This window comes from Dama dama, chromosome 12 (assembly GCF_033118175.1).
Source record: "Dama dama isolate Ldn47 chromosome 12, ASM3311817v1, whole genome shotgun sequence".
Classification (NCBI taxonomy): Eukaryota; Metazoa; Chordata; class Mammalia; order Artiodactyla; family Cervidae; genus Dama; species Dama dama.
In genome coordinates this window covers 76359842-76381732 of record NC_083692.1, presented here as the reverse complement: position 1 = coordinate 76381732, position 21891 = coordinate 76359842, and the positions used below count along the sequence as shown (strand labels likewise).

General features: G+C 40.7%; 4 gene segments (V, D, J or C); all 4 read right to left on the bottom strand.

Annotated features, from left to right (window-relative positions):
* Window positions 1-855: 855 nt before the first annotated feature.
* On the bottom strand, window positions 856-1499 carry LOC133066933 (T cell receptor alpha variable 14/delta variable 4-like). The segment is given in 2 exon segments: window positions 856-1220; window positions 1395-1499. Coding segments are annotated over 2 exon segments (414 nt in total).
* Window positions 1500-4615: 3116 nt separating this feature from the next.
* LOC133066932 (T cell receptor alpha variable 22-like) lies at window positions 4616-8663 on the bottom strand. The segment is given in 3 exon segments: window positions 4616-4747; window positions 7986-8347; window positions 8542-8663. Coding segments are annotated over 3 exon segments (546 nt in total).
* A 3576-nt stretch (window positions 8664-12239) lies between these two features.
* Window positions 12240-13124, bottom strand: LOC133067348 (T cell receptor alpha variable 9-2-like). The segment is given in 2 exon segments: window positions 12240-12908; window positions 13032-13124. Coding segments are annotated over 2 exon segments (381 nt in total).
* A 7238-nt stretch (window positions 13125-20362) lies between these two features.
* Window positions 20363-21548, bottom strand: LOC133066931 (T cell receptor alpha variable 14/delta variable 4-like). The segment is given in 2 exon segments: window positions 20363-20775; window positions 21499-21548. Coding segments are annotated over 2 exon segments (462 nt in total).
* Between the last annotated feature and the right edge of the window lie 343 nt (window positions 21549-21891).

Below are 21891 nucleotides of genomic sequence, written 5' to 3'. Positions count from 1 at the left end.
TTGAGATTGTTGAGCTCCTAGAGGGATCTCCCAGCCTTAGCAACATTCCAAGTTTTACATGACTAAACGAACAGCATTAAGGAAACCAGAGCTGCAATTTGGTCACAGATTGATGATGATATCAGTTTGCAACTGTCCTGGGATTGTAAATGGGAGCCCTGAACTGTAATCTTTGAAGTCTTACCCACGGAGAGGACTCTTTTCATAATTGGGACTCCAGATGTGCTGTGACCTGGGATTTCCCAGTGCTGAAAACTCTCAAGTTTGGATGTTGACCTCCATCCACGTCTGGACGTTGGTCAAAACCCAATTTGGGTTTCTGTATTGTCTGCTCTTTCTATTTCTATTTTCTTTTAATATTAGCATGTTTAATGCTAATATGTTGAAAGTAAGCTAGATAATTCTCCAATAAACATCTATATTATTTATTTGTATGTAACAAGTGGCTTATTTTGTTAACAAATCCTTTGAACCTGAGACAAAAGTGAAAACTTTTGGTAAAACATAAATAAATTGAAATGAAAATCCAACAATTCACACATATTTTTACTGATTTATAGTTCAGACATTTCTGAATTTCCTTAGTCAATTCTTCTAGCTCATACTAATCACTACATGGCAAGGATTTTATGTGGCTAATTTTTGTCCTCAATACATAATTTTACATTTTTGATAAATACATAATTTAAACCTAAATTTTTAGGGATAAAGAATTTTTTTTTATGAATGATAGCTCTGAATATGGCCTCTGAACCTAGAGAACTATTTTCTTAGAATGAGTATCTTCTCTCTAACCCTATGCCTGTGCAACCGTAATCACTTCCTGTCTGTGCTGGCAACTCCCTGCCCTGGTCCCTACGGCAGGTGGAGCAGGGCCCTGGGTTTTGGTGCAGGTCCCTCCTCCACACGTCTCACTGTGGGCTCTCTCAGTGCACAGAAATACACTGCAGAGTCCTCCAGCTGTGAAGCTGAGATGACAAGTGTGATAGATTTTCTTGCTTTCTGGAAATTCAATGAGTAGCGACCTTCTGTGGCATTTTGCTGGTTATGAGAATCCTGACGAATAAGGAGAATCATCTCCCCACTGCTGGGCTGCTTGTACCAGAATAAACTATAACGTGACTCACTAGTGTCATACTTGCAATCCAGGGTCACAGCTTCCTTCTCCTGCACTAATACTTGTGGTTGGTCTTGAGTTACCTTCTGGGCAATAATGGATCCTAAAGGGAAAAAAAAAAAAAAATAGAATCAGAACTTTAGGAATAAGTGGTGTGGAATGAAGAAATCCTATTTTAGACCCTACTATCCCTTCTTCCCAGGGTTCCCATAAGACTGCCTGTTCCCCCAGTCCTTAGGTCACAGAGGAGGCTCAGTTCTACCGGGACCATCCTTACCTAAATACAGTGAAGCCATGACCACTTTCAGAAGTCTGGGGAGAAGCATGTTTCAGCTCTCCGCTAGATGGAAAATATCTTCTTCAATGTCAAGGCTTTGCAAGGTGAGATGAGCCTGACAGGGTGAGGGGAAGAATTGCTGGGTATGTTCTGCTGCTGCCCCACAACAGGAAACAGGGGTTTCCTGGAGTAGCAAGTTGATGTGGCTCATATCAACTTCTCTATGGACCAGGTGAGTGTCTCACTCACCCCAAACTTCCTTTTGCATTAACCCACTCTTCAGTTCAGTTCGGTGCAGTCGCTCAGTTGTGTCCAATCCTTTGCGACCCCATGAACTGCAGCACGCCAGGTCTCCCTGTCCATCACCAACTCCCGGAGTCCACCCAAATCCATTTTTAGTTGATACCAATTACATCTGAAAATAAACACAAGTCAAATTTGATATTTATAGGAAGAGTGATAATTTGACTGACTACTGTGTTCAGCTGTTGCATCTATGATGGAACTTGTTTCAAGATACTGCATGTAATGGATTATGGAAACAACATAAGATGTAGTGATCATTTATCCTCATACCTACATATGCTTTCTTTCACTTAAGATAGAAATAAATTGCTTTATGAAAAGTAGACAAATCTGTTTGTGTTAATTACTGCAGCTTTTTCAACCTACATATCAATATAGCAATCACTATAATTCTTCACCACATCTGCTCAGTTCCCTAACTTGGGACCTAATAGTAGGAGGAAAGATACTCTCCTTTTGCAGAAGCCTAGAGTGAATCTCGTAGACATGGAGTCCTATCACAATGGTCCCTTTCTCCTCTCTATTTGTTCTGACAGTCCAGGGCTGTTCAGAGAGGGCTAATAGATGCTAGATATTGGTCATCAGCTTATCAAAACTTTGAATTTATATTGTTTCCATTAATTCAATTGGAACACTCTCAGCCAGGTCTGACTCTCTGCCACCCCAGACCTGCCAGGCTCCTCTGTCCATGGCATTCTCCAGGCAAGAATGCTGGAGTGGGTAGCCATTCCCTCCTCCAGTGGATCTTTCCAACACCAGGATTGAACCCAGGTCTCCTCCTTTGTAGGCAGATTCTTGACCATCTGAGCCACCAGGGAAGCCCGAAAGAGCCTCAAAAAGCCTCTATATTCTGTGCACCTAGTTCTAAAGGAATATATCACAAGAGACCTCCATAGGACAGTTGATCATAAGACCACTACTGATTATAATATTTGTGTGAGAATGTGAAAGGAAAGCCATGTGTAAGAATATTACTAATCAACATGTTGTCAGCTACAAATTGGCACTTACCAAGAGTATTTGCCAGCAACTGAACAACAGGAAGGGCAATTGTCTTCTACCTCTACAGAGATTGAACTCTGTGCTGCTGCAGCTGCTGACCTTCAAAACCCTCTGAGGGTAATGCAGGGTGGACAGTGAGGCACTCTGTGCTCCAGGGAAACTAGTGAAATAGGTCTTTACATAGTTAGATATTTTCAGGAACTGATTTCATGATCCCAATCCTTGCATCTCTTCATATCTAGAAAAGCACTAAATCCCTTCATGGTGACATCAGTTCCTTGGGACTAGCAGAAAATTTTTTGTAAAGTAAGCATTTGATTGCATGGAATTCCCCCTTTACCAAAATCTTGTATGTTGACTTTCCCCCATTACCTCTTTGGAGCAGTCTCTCAGAGCTATCTGAGCTTCGGTCTCCCCGGCTGCAGTCCTCATTTTGCCCCAAGTAAAACTTAGCTCACAACTCTCACATTGTGCATCTTTTTAGTCAACAATGGCAAACAGCAGAGAGCTGTTACCTACAGTGGCCTACCCCTTAAAGTTGAACAGAACTTACCTTCCTATCTCAAGGTAATTACAGCCTCAGCTAATCTGGTTGAAGTTTTTTTCAGATCCTGCCCTGGAATCTCCATTAAATCTGATGGGACCACACATAGCACAAATTGTTCCCCAACCTAAAACACCCAACTTTTTTCTACCAATCAGTTGACTAATATAAAATATTAATTTCCTCTCAGGTTATTCAACTTTGTTACGCTTCTCAGTGAAAGTTTCTCCTGATAGTACGTCTGCTATTCAAAATGCCTTCATGTCCAGAACAGATTTTTTTAACACTCTCATACCAAATGTGAATTAATGTGTTTTAAAATAATCTTATCTTAAATACTGAAAAGAAACAATACCAGGCTGTCTATGCAATAACTATTCTAAACTCCTTTTTAAACCAATCATTAGCAAAAATGAAATTAACTAAGTAGCTGAACTTGTGGATCTATCTTGGATACATAAAATTACAAAAAGTATACATACAGTGGTAGTTACAGATTTTTAACACAGTTCACATATCATGCATGCCTGTTAAAGTGAAAGTGAAAGTTGCTCATCATGTCTGACTCTTTGTGACCCCATGGACTATATAGCCCATGGAATTCTCCAGGCCACAATATTGGAGCGGGTAGCCTTTCCCTTCTCCAGGGAATCTTCTCAACCGAGGGATTGAACCCAGGTCTCCCACATTGCAGGAAGATTCTTTACCAGCTGAGTCACAAGGGAAGCCCAAGAATACTGGAGTGGGTAGCCTACCCCTTCTCCAGCAGATCTTCCCAACCCAGGAATTGAACCAGGGTCTCCTGCATTGCAGGATTCACCCTTTCTTATTTCTTTAATAAACATCTACTGATAATCAACTATGTGAATGGGAAATGCTCAATTCAACATATAATAGTAAGTGAAAAAAATTATAAGCCTATTGTAACAATAATTTATTTAAAAGGTAAGCTGAATATTCACAATATTATGTGATTGCAGAATTTTCAATATATTTATTGGATATCACACATTTCCCTATAATTGGCATGCAATATATAATCAGAAAAATAATAAATGTTGTTTTCAAAATACAGTATTAAAAAACCCATTCATATTAAGGATTGTGAATTGATACCAAGAGGTTATTTATAGAAAAGAAGTCTGAGTGGCAAATGTAAAGGCAATCTTACAATTTTGAAACAAAACAATGCTGACTCCCTTCAAGAAATCGGTAAGCAGCAATTATCCATAAAATGTGTCGTACTTCCTGGGTCATCTTGAACCTAACCTTCTTATTCTATGCTTGTCTAACACATCAGTTTCCACTTGCAGACAAACAATATGATAGATGCTACTTTGAAGGTTGCACTAGAGAAGGGGGCTGCCTGTCACAAGTATGAGTACAGGTAGCGGTTGCCTGGGAAGCGCTGTGTCCTTGCTGCACAGAAGTAGGCAGCTGAGTCTTCAGGCTGGATGGTTACGATGTGCAGGGAGAGACGTTTGTCCCTCATAGGCACAGCCTATGAGGGACATGCATAAAAGCAGCAAAGGTCAAACAAATTATGTCTCAGATTGAAATAATCTCAGTTCAGTTCAGTTCAGTTGTTCGGTCATGTCTGACTCTTTGTGACCCCATGAACCGCAGCACACCAGGTCTCCCTGTCCATCACCAACTGCCGGAGTCTACCCAAACCCATATCCATTGAGTCAGTGATGCCATCCAACCATCTCATCCTCTGTCGTCCCCTTCTCCTCCTGCCCTCAATCTTTCCCAGCATCAGTGTCTTTTCCAATGAGCCAGCTCTTTGCATCAGGTGGCCAAAGTATTGGAGTTTCACCTTCAGCATCAGTACTTCGAATGAACACCCAAGACTGATTTCCTTTAGGATGGACTGGTTGGATCTCCTTGCAGTCCACGGGACTCTCAAGAGTCTTCTCCAACACCACAGTTCAAAAACATGAATTCTTCATTGCTCATGCACAGTAAGAATGTAGAGATAGAGAATTTGACTGTTTATAAGCTGAAAAGAGGTGGATACTGTTGCTCTTTATTCATTGATGGGCCTGATATATAGTTTTTTAAATTATAAAAGCACCATGATTCACTCTCCTAAACAAACAAACCAAAAAAAATTATATATATATATGAAACTATCAAGTTCGGCCAATATAACTTTTTTATTTGTCTGTTATGGAAGATAATTCTCTCTAAAAGGAACTTTTAAGCCAAAGATCAGAGTAACAGAGAGAAGATCATTTGACATTTCAACCGCCTGTTATCTCAGACTGTCGCCTCTAAGCTGGTTTTTAGTGGGCCCTTGCTTTCTCAGAGAATTGACAGTAGAAACCGTTGAAATGTATCCTAAAATGCAGTTACTAAATGGCAGAGATCTAAGTGTTGCAGTTTGTATTAGACAGCTTTTATTTGCTCAGCAACAAGAGTTTGGAAGAAGGAGATAAGAAAAGAACATTAAGGGGGGGGGGTGATGATATCCAGTTTATCCTGTACTTTCTACTGCTAGCTCGTTTGATCTATTTTTTAATTACACAATTTTTCATTCTGTCATCTTGGATCTAGTTTCTGTTTTGTAAAATGAGGTTGAACTAAACCCTGTATAAGGGCTCATCTAGCTCTAAATTCTTTTATACTATTTAGCAGAACAAATCTTTGAGGCCTGCTTATATACAATGTAGAGTGAGGAGAGAAAGTGGGGAGAAACCCCTTGCACTCTGGAACTGCAACACCATTTTCACATTTCATGCAGTCTTCGGGGGCTGCGGTTGCCACTAATTAACCCTAGGTCCTCTTCTGAAGCAGAGGCAGGGTCCTTAGAATGAATCCCTATCTGTGATTTCATTTCTCCTGTAAGATCAAAGAGAATATAAATCCACAGTTAAATGGTATAAAATGGGACGGGGCTCACTGAATGTAAGTGTCTTCACAGACAGTGAGGTCAAAGGGGCTTTGTGGCTGAATCGGTGAGAAGATGTTCTTCTGGTGATTCATTCTGTAAGTCTTATTTCATCTTGTAGGAATAAAAGAAAAAACATCTGCCCGACTGGAGGACCCGGAGGAAGTCGATGAGTTGCCAACAGGTAAAGCAAGAGGCTCTTTCTAAAGCAACCAAATTGCTTTCTGGCTTCTGTCTCTCCGTGCAAGTGTAGGTGGGGATCACCTATATCATTTTTAGAACCAGTGCAAAATGAAAACCTGGAATCTTCTTTGCAAGAAGCAGGGTAAAGTCTCATTAGGTAATGTTTCTAGTGGCCTCCCTGGTGGCTCAAATGGTAAAGAACTTGCCTGCAATGCGGGAGACCTGAGTTCGACCCCTGGGTCCGATCCCTGGGTCGGGAAGATCCCTTGGAGTAGGAAATGGCAACCCACTCCAGTATTCTTGCCCAGAGAATTCCATGGAACGAGGAGCCTGGCAGACTATAGTCCTTGGCGTCGCATAGAGTAGGACAGGATGGACTGACTAACACTTTCACTTTCAACGTTTCTGGTGGCACCATTTTTCTAAAATGTTTTAACTCTTCATACAAATTAGCTTCATGTATCTGAATCTAATTTTTGGAGACTTTCAATCATTTTAGGTTCACAGAAAAATTAAAGAGAAGATGCAGAGGTTTCCAATATACCTCCCACTCCCACACTTGCATAACCTCTCTTCTTATCAACTTCCACATGAGACTGGTCTATTTCTCACAACTGATGAGCCCATATTAACACATTATAATTGCCCAAAGTCTATCGTTTACCAAAATTCACTCTTGGTGTTGTACATTCTACGGGTTTACACAAATGTACAGTGGCACATGTTCATCATCATAGTATCACAGAGAGTAGTTTCATTTCTAAAAATCCTCTGTGCTCTGCCCATTCATCCGTCCACTCCCCTCAATCCTTGCAATCACTGGTTTTTACTCTCTTTATAATTCTACCTTTCCCAGAATCTCATATAGTTGGAATCATATAGTAGGCAGCCTTTGAGATTGACTTCTTTCACTTAGTAACATGCATTTAAGTTTCCTCTGCATTTTTAAGGCTTGACAGCCCATTTCTTTTTATTTTTTATTTTTTTTTAGCTCACTTCTTTTTAACACTGAATAATATTCCATTGTTTGGAGGTACCACAATTTACTTATGCATCCCCTTGTTGAAGGACATCTTGGTTAGTCCCAAATGTTGGTAATTGTGAATAAAGCTGTTGTAAACTCCCATGCCTTTCTCTCAGCTTGTGGCAACTGCCCCCAGTGTTTGGTGCTCCTTGGCTTTCAGACACAGTGCTCCAGTCTCTGCCTTGTCTTCACATAAAAAATCATTCTTCTTATATTTGTTATTACCAGGACTCAAAACTCTGGATACAAACTTTAAAAGCATTACACACATTTAATTCCCTTTTCACTTTGAAGGAACACACACATGCAGTTAACCAAAAAATTGGGTCATCTCTTTCTGTTTGTTGATCACCATATATTTTTTCAAGCATTTTCCATCAGAGAAATTTATATGTAGCTTATATCTTATCTGTCAGGAGCACTGCATTGTTTTAACAAGACATTGGATATTGGCATCTACATCAGTTATGACAATGGCTCCATATTAGAGCTTTATATACACAGGAGATTTCTGGGATGAAGAAGGGCAAAAAAAAAAAAAAAAAACAAATAGTGAAATGACAGTCCTAAAGGATCTGATCTTGGGAAGAAAAAAGTGCTGAACTATGAATCTGGAATCCCAAAGAGGTAACAAGGTACTTGCACGGTGTAGCACTGCGGAGGGGCAGGGCTGAGGCAGCTGCAGTTTGGGCACAGGCTGCAGATCACCAGGGAGCACTGTGCCTCCACCGCACAGAGGTAGGTAGCTGCGTCTTCCAGCTGGGAGGCTGCGATGTGTAGGGTACTATACCGTTCCTTAAAATTCACTGTGGAACTCAGCCTTTCTTTCTGCTTCGTCCCTGAAGCTATGGAAAACAGCGTGGTGAGGCTGCCTCCGGGATTCTGCTGGAACCACTGTACATTGTTCACTGTGTCAGAAAAATTGCACCTCAGAGTAGAGTCGGCTCCTTCCTGGAGCTTCAAGACTGAAGGACTCTGCTCCACCTTCACTCCTCTCACCCCTGCTCCGAAAGAGAAAAACAAACACATATGATGTCACTGAGGGGTCACGGATGGGGTTTCCAGACCAGGAAACTCTCTCAGGAAGCACCTGAGGATGAAGGACCATCTAGGAGCCCCGGGTCAGCCTCCCCCTCCCGCCTACTGACGGCTGTGGACACTCCCCAGCCCCCTCTCTGGGGTGACCCCGACTCACAGCAGATCTGGACCCACAGAAGCCCCATCAGGGCTCCCCACTGTCTCTTCATGATCCCTTTCCCAGGTACTGAGGTGCCTTCACCCCTACTCTGAAGGGTATAGAGTCCTGGGGCCAGAGAAATGTTGTTCTTACTGTCAGTGTGTTCCACCAGAATCACTGAGTACCAATCACATCTGAGGTGTGTCAGCTCACTTAACAGGAAACTCCACCCACAGCGGCCTAGTGAGACTGCAGTAAGGTCAGCAATTTCTCCAAACTTGAGGTTTGGGGGGACAGTGCAGAGAGGTAAAAGCAATATTTCCAATATGTGAAGTCGTAAAGATTTTTTTTTTCTTAAAAGACTGTATATAAAAGAAGATTGTGGGATAGTGTGTGAGGAAAGGTAGATGATATTTCTAGAAGAACTGTGTCTTGATGGATTATGTAGAACCTTGAGGAATTATAGGGAAGGAGGACCCATTTTTCAAATTACATAGCTTGGCAGAGATTTTGATAATTCGGTATGTGAAAATTCTCATCAAGGAAAACTATCTGATACATGCATTGTTTACTGCAGAAGTAAATACAATTTTTTGAAATCATTTAGAAACCAAGATATATAGTCAGCCTCTGCACAGAAATGATTCCAATAAGAATTTGGTTGTTGAAAAACAGGACATGCATATAATGTTCACTCTGCCTTAATTTCCACCTCTCCCTTCCTACTGTCAAACTCTTGGACACCCTGTTGACCCACAGCTAATTCTGATCTGGTCACACTCTTTTGCTCAAATCCAATATTGTTTTTCTCCTTTCCTTCTATTTTTGTTCCTTATTTTTTCCTCTTTTTATTCTTGTTCTTTCTACTCTCGAGGAAATATATGAAAAGGTAGGAGGTCTGGGGTATTGGAATAATTGGAATAATTTCCCCATTCCCCAAATGGGTTTGGGGAATTCAGTCATAAAAATTTTAAAAATGAATACAGGTAACGCAGGTGTTTTCTGTTGAGCTTCCGTGCACTCAGAGCTCAGTAGTATCCCTATTTCTCTACCTCTGCTCAGAGAATCATCCTCACCATGGATATACAGAGGTAAGGGCTACAGCTTTCCAAACCTTATATAGAATGACAAAACTGAAATCTGATATGAACTTTACACAAACACTGTTCCCCTCTCCCCACCTTTGCTGTCTATAATTTGAAGGTTCCCCATGCTCTCTAGGCTCCTCTCTTAACTGTTCCATCTTTGGAATCATCAGAAAAGGTCTTCATGTCTTTAAAGCCTACAGTGCTCCCTAGTGGGCTGAAACCATCAACAAAGACCCCGTCAGCCCAACAACTACAGCATCACAAAACCCTAGTCCCTTTCACTACATGCTTCCTGATGAAGAAAGTAGTCAGAAAAATAGTCACTGCCTAGATTGAATGGAGACTAAAAATAAATTCTTACTCTTAAAATGTCATTTCATGGAAATTTATGCCTTAAAAATTTCATAAATTTGATCTTGTGCTTTTTTTAATTTCTTTACTTTAGTTCAAAATAAACCCTTATTTATAGAAATTGTGCTGTAAATATGGTAATTTATTAAAAAGAACAAAATTTTGCCATTTGCAGCAACAGGGATGGACTTGGAGGGCATTATGCTAGTGAAATATGTCAGAGAAAGACAAATACTGTATGATATCACCTGTGTATCAGTTCAGTTCAGTTCAGTTCATTTGAGTCGCTCAGTCGTGTCCGACTCTTTGTGACCCCATGAATCGCAGCACGCCAGGCCTCCCTGTCCATCACCAACTCCCGAAGTTTACTGAAACTCATGCCCATCGAGTCGGTGATGCCATCCAGCCATCTCATCCTCTGTCGTCCCCTTCTCCTCCTGCCCCCAATCCCTCCCAGCATCAGGGTCTTTTCCAATGAGTCAACTCTTCGCATGAGGTGGCCAAAGTATTGGAGTTTCAGCTTCAGCATCAGTCCTTCCAATGAACACCCAGGACTGATCTCCTTTAGGATGGACTGGTTGGATCTCCTTGCAGTCCAAGGGACTCTCAAGAGTCTTCTCCAACACCACAGTTCAAAAGCATCAATTTTTCAGCGCTCAGCTTTGTTCACAGTCCAACTGTCACATCCATACATGACCACTGGAAAAACCATAGCCTTGACTAAACAGACCTTTGTTGGCAAAGTAATACCTCTGCTTTTTAATAAGCTATTTAGGTTGGCACACACATACACAAGTGAAAGAAACCAATCTGAAAAAGCTACACACCGTATGATTCCAACTATATAATATTCTGGATGAAGCAAAACTATGGAGACAGTAAAAAGTTCAGTGTTTGCAAGGGGTTACAGGGAAGAAGGGAAAAAACATTTACAGGACATTTTTAAGAAAAGAAAGGCTAACCAATGAGTAAAAGTCAAAACGTTTAATAGTATACAAACTTGGGTAGCTCAGCTGGTAAAGAATCCCCCTGCAATGCAGGAGACCCCCGTTTGATTCCTCAGTTGGAAAGTTCCGCTCGAGAAGGGACAGGCTACCCTCTCCAGTATTATTGGTCTTCCCTGTGGCTCATACAGTAAAGAGTCTACCTGACCTGGGTTCGATTCCTGGGTTGGGAAGGTCCCCTGGAGAAGGAAATGGAACCCACTCCAGTATTCTTGCCTGGAGAATCCCATGGACAGAGGGACAGAGCCTGAGACAGAGGAGCCGTGGACAGAGGAGTCCATGGGGTTGCAAAGAGTTGGACACAGCTGAAGTGACGAAGCCCAGCACGGCACATGCAAAGTTTGGGGGAATTTTTTGTGTTGTTCTCAGTTCATTAAAGACTAACTTCCACTTTTATGCTGAGTTTGTTGCTGCTGCTGCTAAGTCACTTCAGTCGTGTCCAACTCTGTGCGACCCCATAGATGGCAGCCTACCAGGCTCCTCCATCCCTGGGATTCTCCAGGCAAGAATGCTGGAGTGGGTTGCCATTTCCTTCTCCAAGGCATGAAAGTGAAAAGTGAAAGTGAAGTCGCTCAGTCGTGTCCGATTCTTCGAGACCCAGTGGACTGCAGTCTACCAGGCTCTTCCATCCATGGGGGTCTCCAGGCAAGAGGACTGGAGTGGGTTGCCATTGCCTTCTCTGTATGCTGTTTAGAAAGTCATCATTGCTTGTCGTAAAGAATTGTGGAGAGCATGGTTATTCTTTGCTTACAAACGACCTCACTCAGGCCTCCTGTTTTAGTGCTCCCCCAAACCCTCAACACTCACACATGTGCACTTATCGGGGCAAAACCATCTTTCTCAATTACTCAAAGATGATTGGTGCCGTGTTTTCTTAACCTTTGCACAGGTGCTCAGCACATATTCTGATGCGTCTCACACGAGGGCTAGGTTCCTCCTTCAACTTTTCTACGAGACGAGTCTTCATTCTTCCTTATACTTCTCATCCTCTGAAATCTGTTGACAGCACTCTGCACTGCTAACTCCTTTTATGTTCTCTCTGTATTTTCAGGCGTATACCCTTTCTAATTTCTTAGAGTTCCTGGGAGATAAAGAGATAAATGTGAATAAAATCCTTTGCTCTCCTTCCACTGTTTCATTATGTATGAGATTCTGTTCCTCCTCCTTTCATCCCTTCTTTCTCTATTAAGAAAGATAATTTTTGTAGGCTGTGGCTCTCCTATCACCTCTCATGCCCTGCTCTGTCAGGAAGACATTGTGCAGACCACACCTCATCTGGCACACTTTGGTTCTATGAAAGTATAGTAAGACATAGCAATACCCACCTGGGTGACTTGGAACAACTTGTGGAAGCAGGATTTTGCAAGAATATGCAAAACACCACTTCATTACTTATGTGGTTTTACCTTGAAATTACTTTGACCCTGGAAAAGGAACTACTGGTGTCAGAGTTTGCAGTTTCACTAGTAAAGAGTTGGGTATGGGGAATATTCTCTTCTTATTCTTATGCTTTAGCCATTTGTACGTTTTTAGTATCAACCAGAGACTAAGAGACACACAACCACAGGCTCTGTGGGAACCACAGTGCATCCAGGCCCCGTCGCTGCTCAGAGTTTGCGCTCAGCTCCCCCTGCAGTTCCTGTCACTGTGTCACCCAGAGCGCAGTAGTACACAGCCGAGTCTGACTCCTGGACTGAGGCTTTCTCCAAGTGGAAGGAGGTGGTTTTTGCATTGTATGTGGCTTCAAAACCTTTGTTGGTTTCCTTGTCGTTAGCCTTCGTGGCTTTCAGGAGGAGCTCTGGACCTTCTCCAGGATACTGGACATACCAGAAAAGAGTGGGGTACGTGGTGTCTGAATAAGTACAGTTCACAGTCAAGGTAGCCCCTTCCAAAAGGGTCACTTGGCCATCCATCTGGCTCACTGAAGCTCCACGGGTTTGTCCTAGGGGAAAATAAGAGAGTTCTCTGTGATCTTGGGCATAAAACTCTGGGATAAAATTATGCTTAAAGGTTTTGTTGACATAACAGAAGAAAGGATCCAAATTTTTAGAGGCGTTTTGCTTACCCAGCAGGAAGAGTATCACAGTCACTAATCCTGGAGAAGAGATCATCTCTGGAGTGTCTCCTGAAGAACATTCATGACTCGTAACGTGAAGAAATGTTGAAGTCACAGTGAGGTTTAGTTTCAGTGAAGTTTAGACACACAGGAAATGTGTCTGTGTTAGGAAACTGCACCCTCTGGTGGACAGGGACAAAAATGCGATGCATGTATGAAAGAAAGTGAAACTGAAGTCCTGTCCAACTCTTTGCAACCCCGTGAACTGTAGCCCGCCAGGCTCCTCTGTCCATGGGATTCTCCAGGCAAGAATACTGGAGTGGGTTGCCATTTCCTTCTCCAGGGGATATTCCCGACCCCAGGGATCTAACTTGGGTTTCCACACTGCAGGCAGACTCTTTACTGACTGAGCCACCAGGGAAGCCCATGTATCCTGGTCTCCTCCCTAAATTAGAAAAATGTTACCCTTGACTTTATCCACGAAGCACATGTCAGTCTTTAGGTGGAGCTTGGAAATCTGATCAACAGCTGTCAACATTTCTCAAGTCTGTTTTGTTCTTAGGATACTACCTGACATGGAAGTTCTTTAACAAAGCATCCCAGGTATTTTTGTAGCTGAGAAGATATCAATTTTCTTAAGCACTGTAATATAGTATTTTATATTCTCATGTATCCATTGTGGTCCAACCTATAATTCACTGACTGTCAGAAGAGTTTGTGGCTGATTACAGGCCTTCCCTGGTGACTCAGAGGTTAAAGCGTCTGCCTGCAATGCAGGAGATCTGGGTTCCATCCCTGGGTTGGGAAGATCCCCTGGAGAAAGAAATTGGCAACCCACTCCAGTATTCTTGCCTGGAGAATCCCGTGGACTGAGGAGCCTGGTGGGCTACAGTCCATGGGGTTGCAAAGAGTGGGACATGACTGAGCGACTTCACTTTCACAGAGGAAGTAATAAGAAGCTAGGTCATTACTGAGTGAATCTCTGTTTTTCAGCATTGTACCCCAATTTATAGAAGAGTGACTGACAATTATTTGTTGTTTAGTCACTGAATAAGTCATGTCTGATTCTTTTGCAACCCTAAGGACTGTGGCCTTCTAGGCTCCTTTGTCCATGGGATTTCCCAGTCAAGAATACTGGAGTTGCCATTTCTTCCCCAGGGGATCTTCCCAACCCAGGGATCGAACCTGAGTCTCCTGCATTGGCAGGCAGATTCTTTACCACTGAGTCACCAGGGAAGCCCTGACTGATGTTTATTATATGCTCACTAAATATTTGCTCTACCACAAAAAAAGTAATGAATAAAGGGTCTTTTATTGTGGAATCACTACTACTTGAAATAAAATATTTTCTCAGTCCTAAAATAATATCATTTGTAAGAAATGTTATCTTTCTAATAAATTTTTTTTCAAGGGAAAAAGTCACATTGTCTTATCAATAGTCAAATAATCCTGAATTTCAGAATCATTAAAGTGTGAAAACAAAAGAAATATCATAATTGAAATGATCAAATCCTTGTAGAATTATCTAAGATCTATATCTTATTCTCCTACTTCTTCCTTGACTCTAAGATAAGAAGGTTGGCCTATGTAAATCAGACAAGTACTAATCCTATTGTATATTCTTAGTTGAAATCTAGCCTCAAAGATACTTTCTATTCTATCTGCCACATTTTGTTGCCAAACTTTAACCAAATAATTTTCCCCCTGTGTTTGAAACCCTGAAGATGTGGATTTGTGTCAAAAGCCCAGAACATGAGTTAGGACGCTCTTCTTTCCCAGCTTTTCAAATTGTTAAAGACCTTTCAGCCAATATTCACATGACAGCTGAAAGTAGAATTAATGAGTGAATGACTTAAAATTACACATTCTGGGCCCACCAATAACTTCATGAATCATATTATCCAGAGTTGAGACCCATGAATCTGTAAGTTTTGGAAGCTCCCCAAGAAGTTGGGCCGCAGCCAGTCTTATGTTGGTTTACAAGTTTTCATTTGGGACAGATGTCCTAGATCAAGGTAGTTGTCAAAGATCAGGGAGCAACAGGATGTTCCCAGGACTACATGCGTACTCAAAACTTTTCTTTTTGAGTACCAGCAGCAAAAACAAGCACTTCTTTAGCTCTCTTTTTATGACCATTCATTTTATAAAACAAAACCTCTGAGGAGTATCAAGATGAAGTCCTAAGAGGCATTCATCTTCTGTAAAGGCCTGTAACCATAGATCCCTAAACACACAGATGGAAGCTTAGCCCATTCTGTTTCTGGGAGTTCTCTCTTCTCAGATTCACATCAAGGAATTTCATGAGTCAGAGTCAGCACATGAATCATTTCCCAAATCCAGATTTGAAGTTAAAAAACCAGGCTCAGATACTGCTTGAATTCACATATTCCTTCCTTTCTTCTCCACCTTCCAAATCACATAGTGAGAAACTGCCTCAAAAATATGCCAGAAAGAAATTCTGGAAAATGAGTTACAAACTTCTGTTCTGGTAGGTGGGTTTCCCTGGTGGCTCAGATGGTAAAGAATCCGCTGGCAATTCTGGTGTATAGAAAGAATGCGAAATAGGCTGCAATGATGTAGGACTGAAAATAAATGTATAGCATATGGAGGCAGATAGTTGTTATCTCTACTTTAAAAACACACAGTTTAAGGCCAATGAGTACATATAGGAGAAGTATTTTTGCATTTCGGGGTCATAAAAGAAGACTTGTACAACACTGAAGAAAAGTATTTGCTGTATTTGGATTTTAATGGCTTTATTAATGCATAGTTCTCTTTGAAATAAATTGTACCTCCTTAACTTAGTAAGATTGACACTTGTATATACTTGTGAAACCATCACCACAATCAAGATAATGAACAATGCATCACCTCAAAAGTTTCCTCTTGTCTCTTTTTAATCCTCTCAGCGCTCTCTTCACTTCCTACTCCCATTTTCAAGCAACATTTCTCTCATAAAATAGTTTGCATATTCAGTAATTTCAAATAAATGGTATGATATGTGCCTTTGATAGATTCTTTCATTCAGCATAATTATTTTAAGATTCTTCCATGGTTATTATAATCATGTTTCATTCCTTTGTATTGCTGAATAGTATTCCATTATATGGATATGATTTATCTATAGATATGTTTATCTATTCACCTACTGATGGACATTTAGGTTAGTCCTAGTTTGTGGCTGTTACAAATAAAGCTGCTGTAAACATGTGCGAATAAGATTTTTTATAGTCATACTTTCATTTCTCTTGGGTCAATATCCAGTAGTGGAATGACTGGAGCCTATGTTAGGTATATATTTGAATTTGTTTAACTTTCTTTTTTTTCTAGTAACTTTTTTGCAAATTCCCTTGGATTTGACACTCAGATAATTACGGCGCTGTCTGTGACGAAAGGTAGATTCACTTCTTTTCCAAACCTGTATGATTTTTGTTTCTTTCTCCTGCCTTATTGCACTGGCTAAGACCCTTAGTCCAATATTCAGTACAAGTGATGCCAGTCAAAATTGTTCCCTTATTCCTGAAATTTGAAGGAAAGCATCAGTCTTTCGCCATCAAGTGTATTTGATGTAGATTTTTTGGTAGAGGACCTTTATTAAGTTAATGAGTTCCCTTAAGTCCTAATTTGCTGGGAGTTTTTAATCAAGAATAGATACTGAGTTTTGCCCAATGCTTTTTCTGTACCTATAGAGGTTGCTGTCAGTAATCATTTGTGACTTCTTAATCTCTGTGGATACATTACTGTTCAATTGTCACAACAAAATATTAAAGAAGATATCACTCTATCACTTTACAAATAGTAAAACAAAGGTATCTAGAAACTTAATTTTAGAGTTAAAAGTTTTGAATACAGACCTGTCTAATAGCAAAAATCTGTTTCCTTTTTTCCCCTATAGATACTTTTCAGAGAAATTTTGAGAGAGAGGGCAGCAAAATTACTTCTCGAATCTTTGAAATATTTTAAGACAGTCTTTTAATAGGTTCTTTACTTATGCAAACTGGACTAATTAAATAATTATAAATTTGGCCCTTTCGCCAAAAGAGGAAAGAAACATAAAGAATACTCATGAACTTGTTTACAAAACAGAAACAGACTCACAAACATGGAGAACGAACTAATGGTTGCCAAAGGGGAAGGATGGGGGGAGAAATAGTTATGAAGTTTGGGATGGACATGTACACACTGCTCTATTTAAAATGGATAACCAACAAGGACCTAATGTATAGCACAGGAAACTCTGCCTAGTGTTACGTGGCAGCTTGGATGGGATGGGAGCTTGGGGGAGAATGGATACAAGTACCTGTATGGCTGAATTCTTTTGCTGTCCCCCTGAAACTATCACAACATTGTTAATCAGCTATACTCCAATAGAATATAAAATTAAAAAAAGAAAAAATTCAAGCTGCAATTCAGGAGATGGCCACCAGGTAGTGCCTTGACCATCCCCTTCAGACTGCTACTTACTAGGCACCTGAGCAGCAGTGCTCCATACCAATGGAACAAACTCTTCTAGGTTTCCGTAAACGGCTAGAATTCTGAAACCTCATTCATGACTACTGGTCACTCTTATTTCTCTTTCCCTTTAAATTGGCATGTGATAAAGTAGTCTAGAGCATAGTTTTTCAGACTAACCAGGATAAATGTTTCTCAAAAATTTAAAAACTGTACTGCCATGTGATCCAGCAATTCTACTTCTGATTATATTACATTCAAAACACTTGAAATAATTTGGATATATACCCCAAATACTGACATATTCATATATCCATGTTTCTACCAAAAGATGGAAGGAACCCAAATGTTCATCAACAGATGAATAAATAGACAAAAAGTATATGTGTACAATGGAATATTATTCAACCTTAGAAAGGTATAAAAAAATCTACAACATAAATGAAATTTGAGGACATTATAATAAAAGAAATGTCACAAAATGACCAATATTTTGTCATTTGACTTATATGAGTTATCTAAAGTAGTCAAACTCATAGAAAGAGAAAGTAGAACAGTAGTGGCCACGGTTGGAGAGACAAGGGAATGAGGAGTTAGTCTTTTTTTTTTTTTTAATTTACATTTTTGGCTGCATATTGAGGCATGGGGAATATCAGTTCCTTGACCGGGGATCAAACCTGTGTCCCCTGCATTGTAAGCATGGAGTCTTAATCACTGGACTACTAGGGAAGTCCTGAGGAGTTTGTCTTTAATAAGTATAAATTTTCAATTTTTCAAGATGCAAAGAGTACTAGAGATGGATGGTATTTGCTGAATAACAATGCAAATGTACTTAGTACCACTGGTTGAACACTTAAAATAGTTAAAATAGTAAAAATGAATGTCAAAATGATAAAAAATTTAATTTAAAAAAATTTAAGGGAGTATTTTGAGAATTCTACTCTACACATCTGCTTCTAAATGAAAATATAAGAGGGAGTTATAATGCAAGACCACTTATCAATCATCCATTACCCTTCAGATTTTAAGGCGCTGAGAAAATGAGGTTAGAGGTAGGAGGAAATTGGAGACAAGGAGTATTTTGGACTGTGTTAACACTGATTGAAAAACAGGGCCTAGAGGGTTGCAAAATCAGTCACATGATGGTAAAAATGCTTTTTGAAGAGTGGTACAGCAAACAGCAAGAGCAGAGAAAGAAGACAATTCATAGTCTTCTCCTTCACAATGTCCTTCTAAGAGCAGCTAATTATTAATCACTTTGTGAATAAGATTGATGGGAGGCAGTTAAACTATATTATAGAAATTGAGCTATTTCATGCTAGAGGTGTTAATAATGCAGAATGAGTATTAGCACAAACTTTGTGACATACTAAACATTTTAGAAAGTAAATGAGAGTACATTGATTCCATTAATAAATCTAAAATAAATTTATTCATTAAATGGTATAAAACTGTGTTCAAACAGACATTCAAAAAGAGGACTACCACAGAGAAATTTCACCACCTTCCTCATTCCAAGGAATGTTGGTAATATAATATAAATACAATAAATATTTATTGAACAAATTGATCTGTGGAAAATTCTTAAAGAGATGGGAATACCAGACCACCTGACCCACCTCTTGAGAAATCTGTTTGCAGGTCAGGAAGCAGCAGTTAGAGCTGGACATGGAACAACAGACTGGTTCCAAATCGGGAAAGGAGTATGTCAAGTCTATATATTGTCACCCTGCTTATTTAACTTGTATGCAGAGTACATCATGAGAAATGCTGGGCTGGATGAAGCGCAAGCTGGAATCAAGATTGCTGGGAGAAATATCAATAACCTCAGATACCCAGATGACACCACCCTTATGGCAGAAAGTGAAGAACTAAAGAGCCTCTTGATGAAAGTGAAAGAAGAGAGTGAAAAAGTTGGCTTAAAGCTCAACATTCAGAAAACTAAGATCATGGCATCCGGTCCCATTACTTCATGGCAAATAGATGGGGGAACAGTAGGAACAGTGACAGACTTTATTTTGGGGGGCTCCAAAACCACTACAGATGGTGGCTGCAGCCATGAAATTAAAGGACACTTACTCCTTGGAAGAAAAGTTACTATCAACCTAGACAGCATATTAAAAAGCAGAGACATTACTCAGCCAACAAAGGTCCATCTAGTTAAGGCTATGGTTTTTCCAGCAGTCATGTATGGATGTGAGGGTTGGATTATAAAGAAAGCTGAGTGCCAAAGAATTGATGTTTTTGAACAGTGGTTTTGGAGAAGAGTCTTGAGGGTCTCTTAGACTGCAAAGAGATCCAACCAGTCCATCCTAAAGGAAATCGGTCCTGAATATTCACTGGAAGGACTGATGTTGAAGCTGAAACTCTAATACTTTGGCCACCTGATGTGAAGAATTGACTCACTGGAAAAGACCCTGATTCTGGGAAAGACCGAAGGTGGGAGAAGAAGGGGACAACAAAAGATGAGATGGCTGGATGGCATCACTGACTCAATGGACATGAGTTGAGTAGATTCCAGGAGTTGGTGATAGACAGGGAGGTCTGGTGTGCTGCGGTCCATGGGGTCACAAAGAGCAGGACATGGGTGAGCAACTTGAACTGAACTGAACTGATCTGAAAGACCAATAATTCACACATATTTTAAACTGATTTTTAATTCAGACATTTTTTAATTTCCTTAGTCAATTCTTCTAGTTTTATCTAATCACCATACGGTAAAGATTTTGGTGGTTATATTTGTCTTTGATAAGAAATTTAAATCCAAATTTTCGGGGATAAGAATGTTTTTGATGAGTGATAGCTCTAGACATGGTCTATGAACCTAGAGAAATACTTTCTTAGAGTGAGTGTTTCCCCTCTAAACCTACACCTGTGCTGCCGCAGTACTAACCACTCCTGTCTGTGAAGGCAATTCCCCACCCTGGTCCTACCGCAGGTGGGTGTATCATTAGAACTCTGGGTTTTGGTGCAGGTCCATCCTGCACACCCCTCACTGTGGGCTCCCTCAGTGCACAGAAATACACTGCAGAGTCCTCCAGCTGTGAAGCTGAGATGGTAAGTTTGATGAATTTGCTTGCCTTCTGGAAATTCAATGAGTAGCGGCCTTCTGTGGCATTTTGCTTGTTATGAGAGTCCTGGCGAGTGAGGAAGGTCATCGCCCCACTGCTGTATTGCTTGTACCAGAACAGACTGTAAGTTGTATCACTGGTGTTGTATGTGCAATCCAGGGTCACAGTTTCTTTCTCTTGCACTGACATTGGTGGTTGGTCTTGAGTTACTTTCTGGGCAATACTGGATCCTAGAGGGAAAAAACAGATAGAAGTAGACGGCAGCCATGAAATTAAAAAGCACTTGGTCCTTGGAAGGAAAGCTACGAATAACCTAGACAGTGTATTAAAAAACAGAGACATCACTTTGCCAGTAAAGATCTGTATAGTCAAAGCTATGGGTTTTCCAATAGTCATGTATGGATGTGAGAGTTGGACCAGAAAGGAGGCAGAGTGCTGAAGAATTGTTGCTTTCAAATTGTGGTGCTGGAGCAGACTCTTGAGAGTCCCTTGGACTGTAAGGAGATCAAACTAGTCAATCCTAAAGGAAATCAACCCTGAATATTCACTGAAAGGACTGATGCTGAAGCTGAAGCTCCAATACTTTGGCCACCGGAGGCAAAGAGCAGACATATTGGAAAAGACCCTGATGGTGGGAAAGATTGAAGAGAAAAGAAGGGTGCAGCAGAAGATGGAATGAGTAGATAGTATCACTGACTCAATGGACGAGAATTTGAGCAAACTCCAGGAGATAGAGAGGAACAGGGGAACCTGGTGTTCTGCAGTCCATGGGGTTGCAAAGAGTCAGACACAACTCAGCTACTGAACAAAAACAACAGAGATTTAGGAATAAATGGTGTAGAATAAAGAAATTCTACTTTACACTCAGCTAGGCTTCCTTCCCAGGGTACCCTTAAGACTGCCTTGGTCCTTAGGTCACAGAGGAGGCACAATCCCACTGGGACCATCCTTACCGAAACACAGTGAAGCTACGACCACCCTCAGAAGGCTGGAGAGAAGCATGTTTCAGTTCATCCACTAGATGGAAAATATCTTCTTCTTCAGTGTCAAGGCTTTGCAAGGTGAGGTGAGCCTGAGAGGGTGAGGTAAGAACTGCTGGGTATGTGCTGCTGCTGCCCCACAACAGGAAACAGGGGTTAGTTGATGTAACAAGTTGAGTAGCAAGTTGATGTAGTTAGTTGAGTAGCAAGTTGATGTGGGTTACATCAACTTCTCTATAAACCAGGTGAGAGTCCTACTCACCCCAAACTTCCTTTTGTATTAACCAGCTCTTCGACTGGTAGCAATTACATCTTAAAATAAACACAAGTTAAATTTGATATTGCAAGGAAAACCCGCCCCCCCCC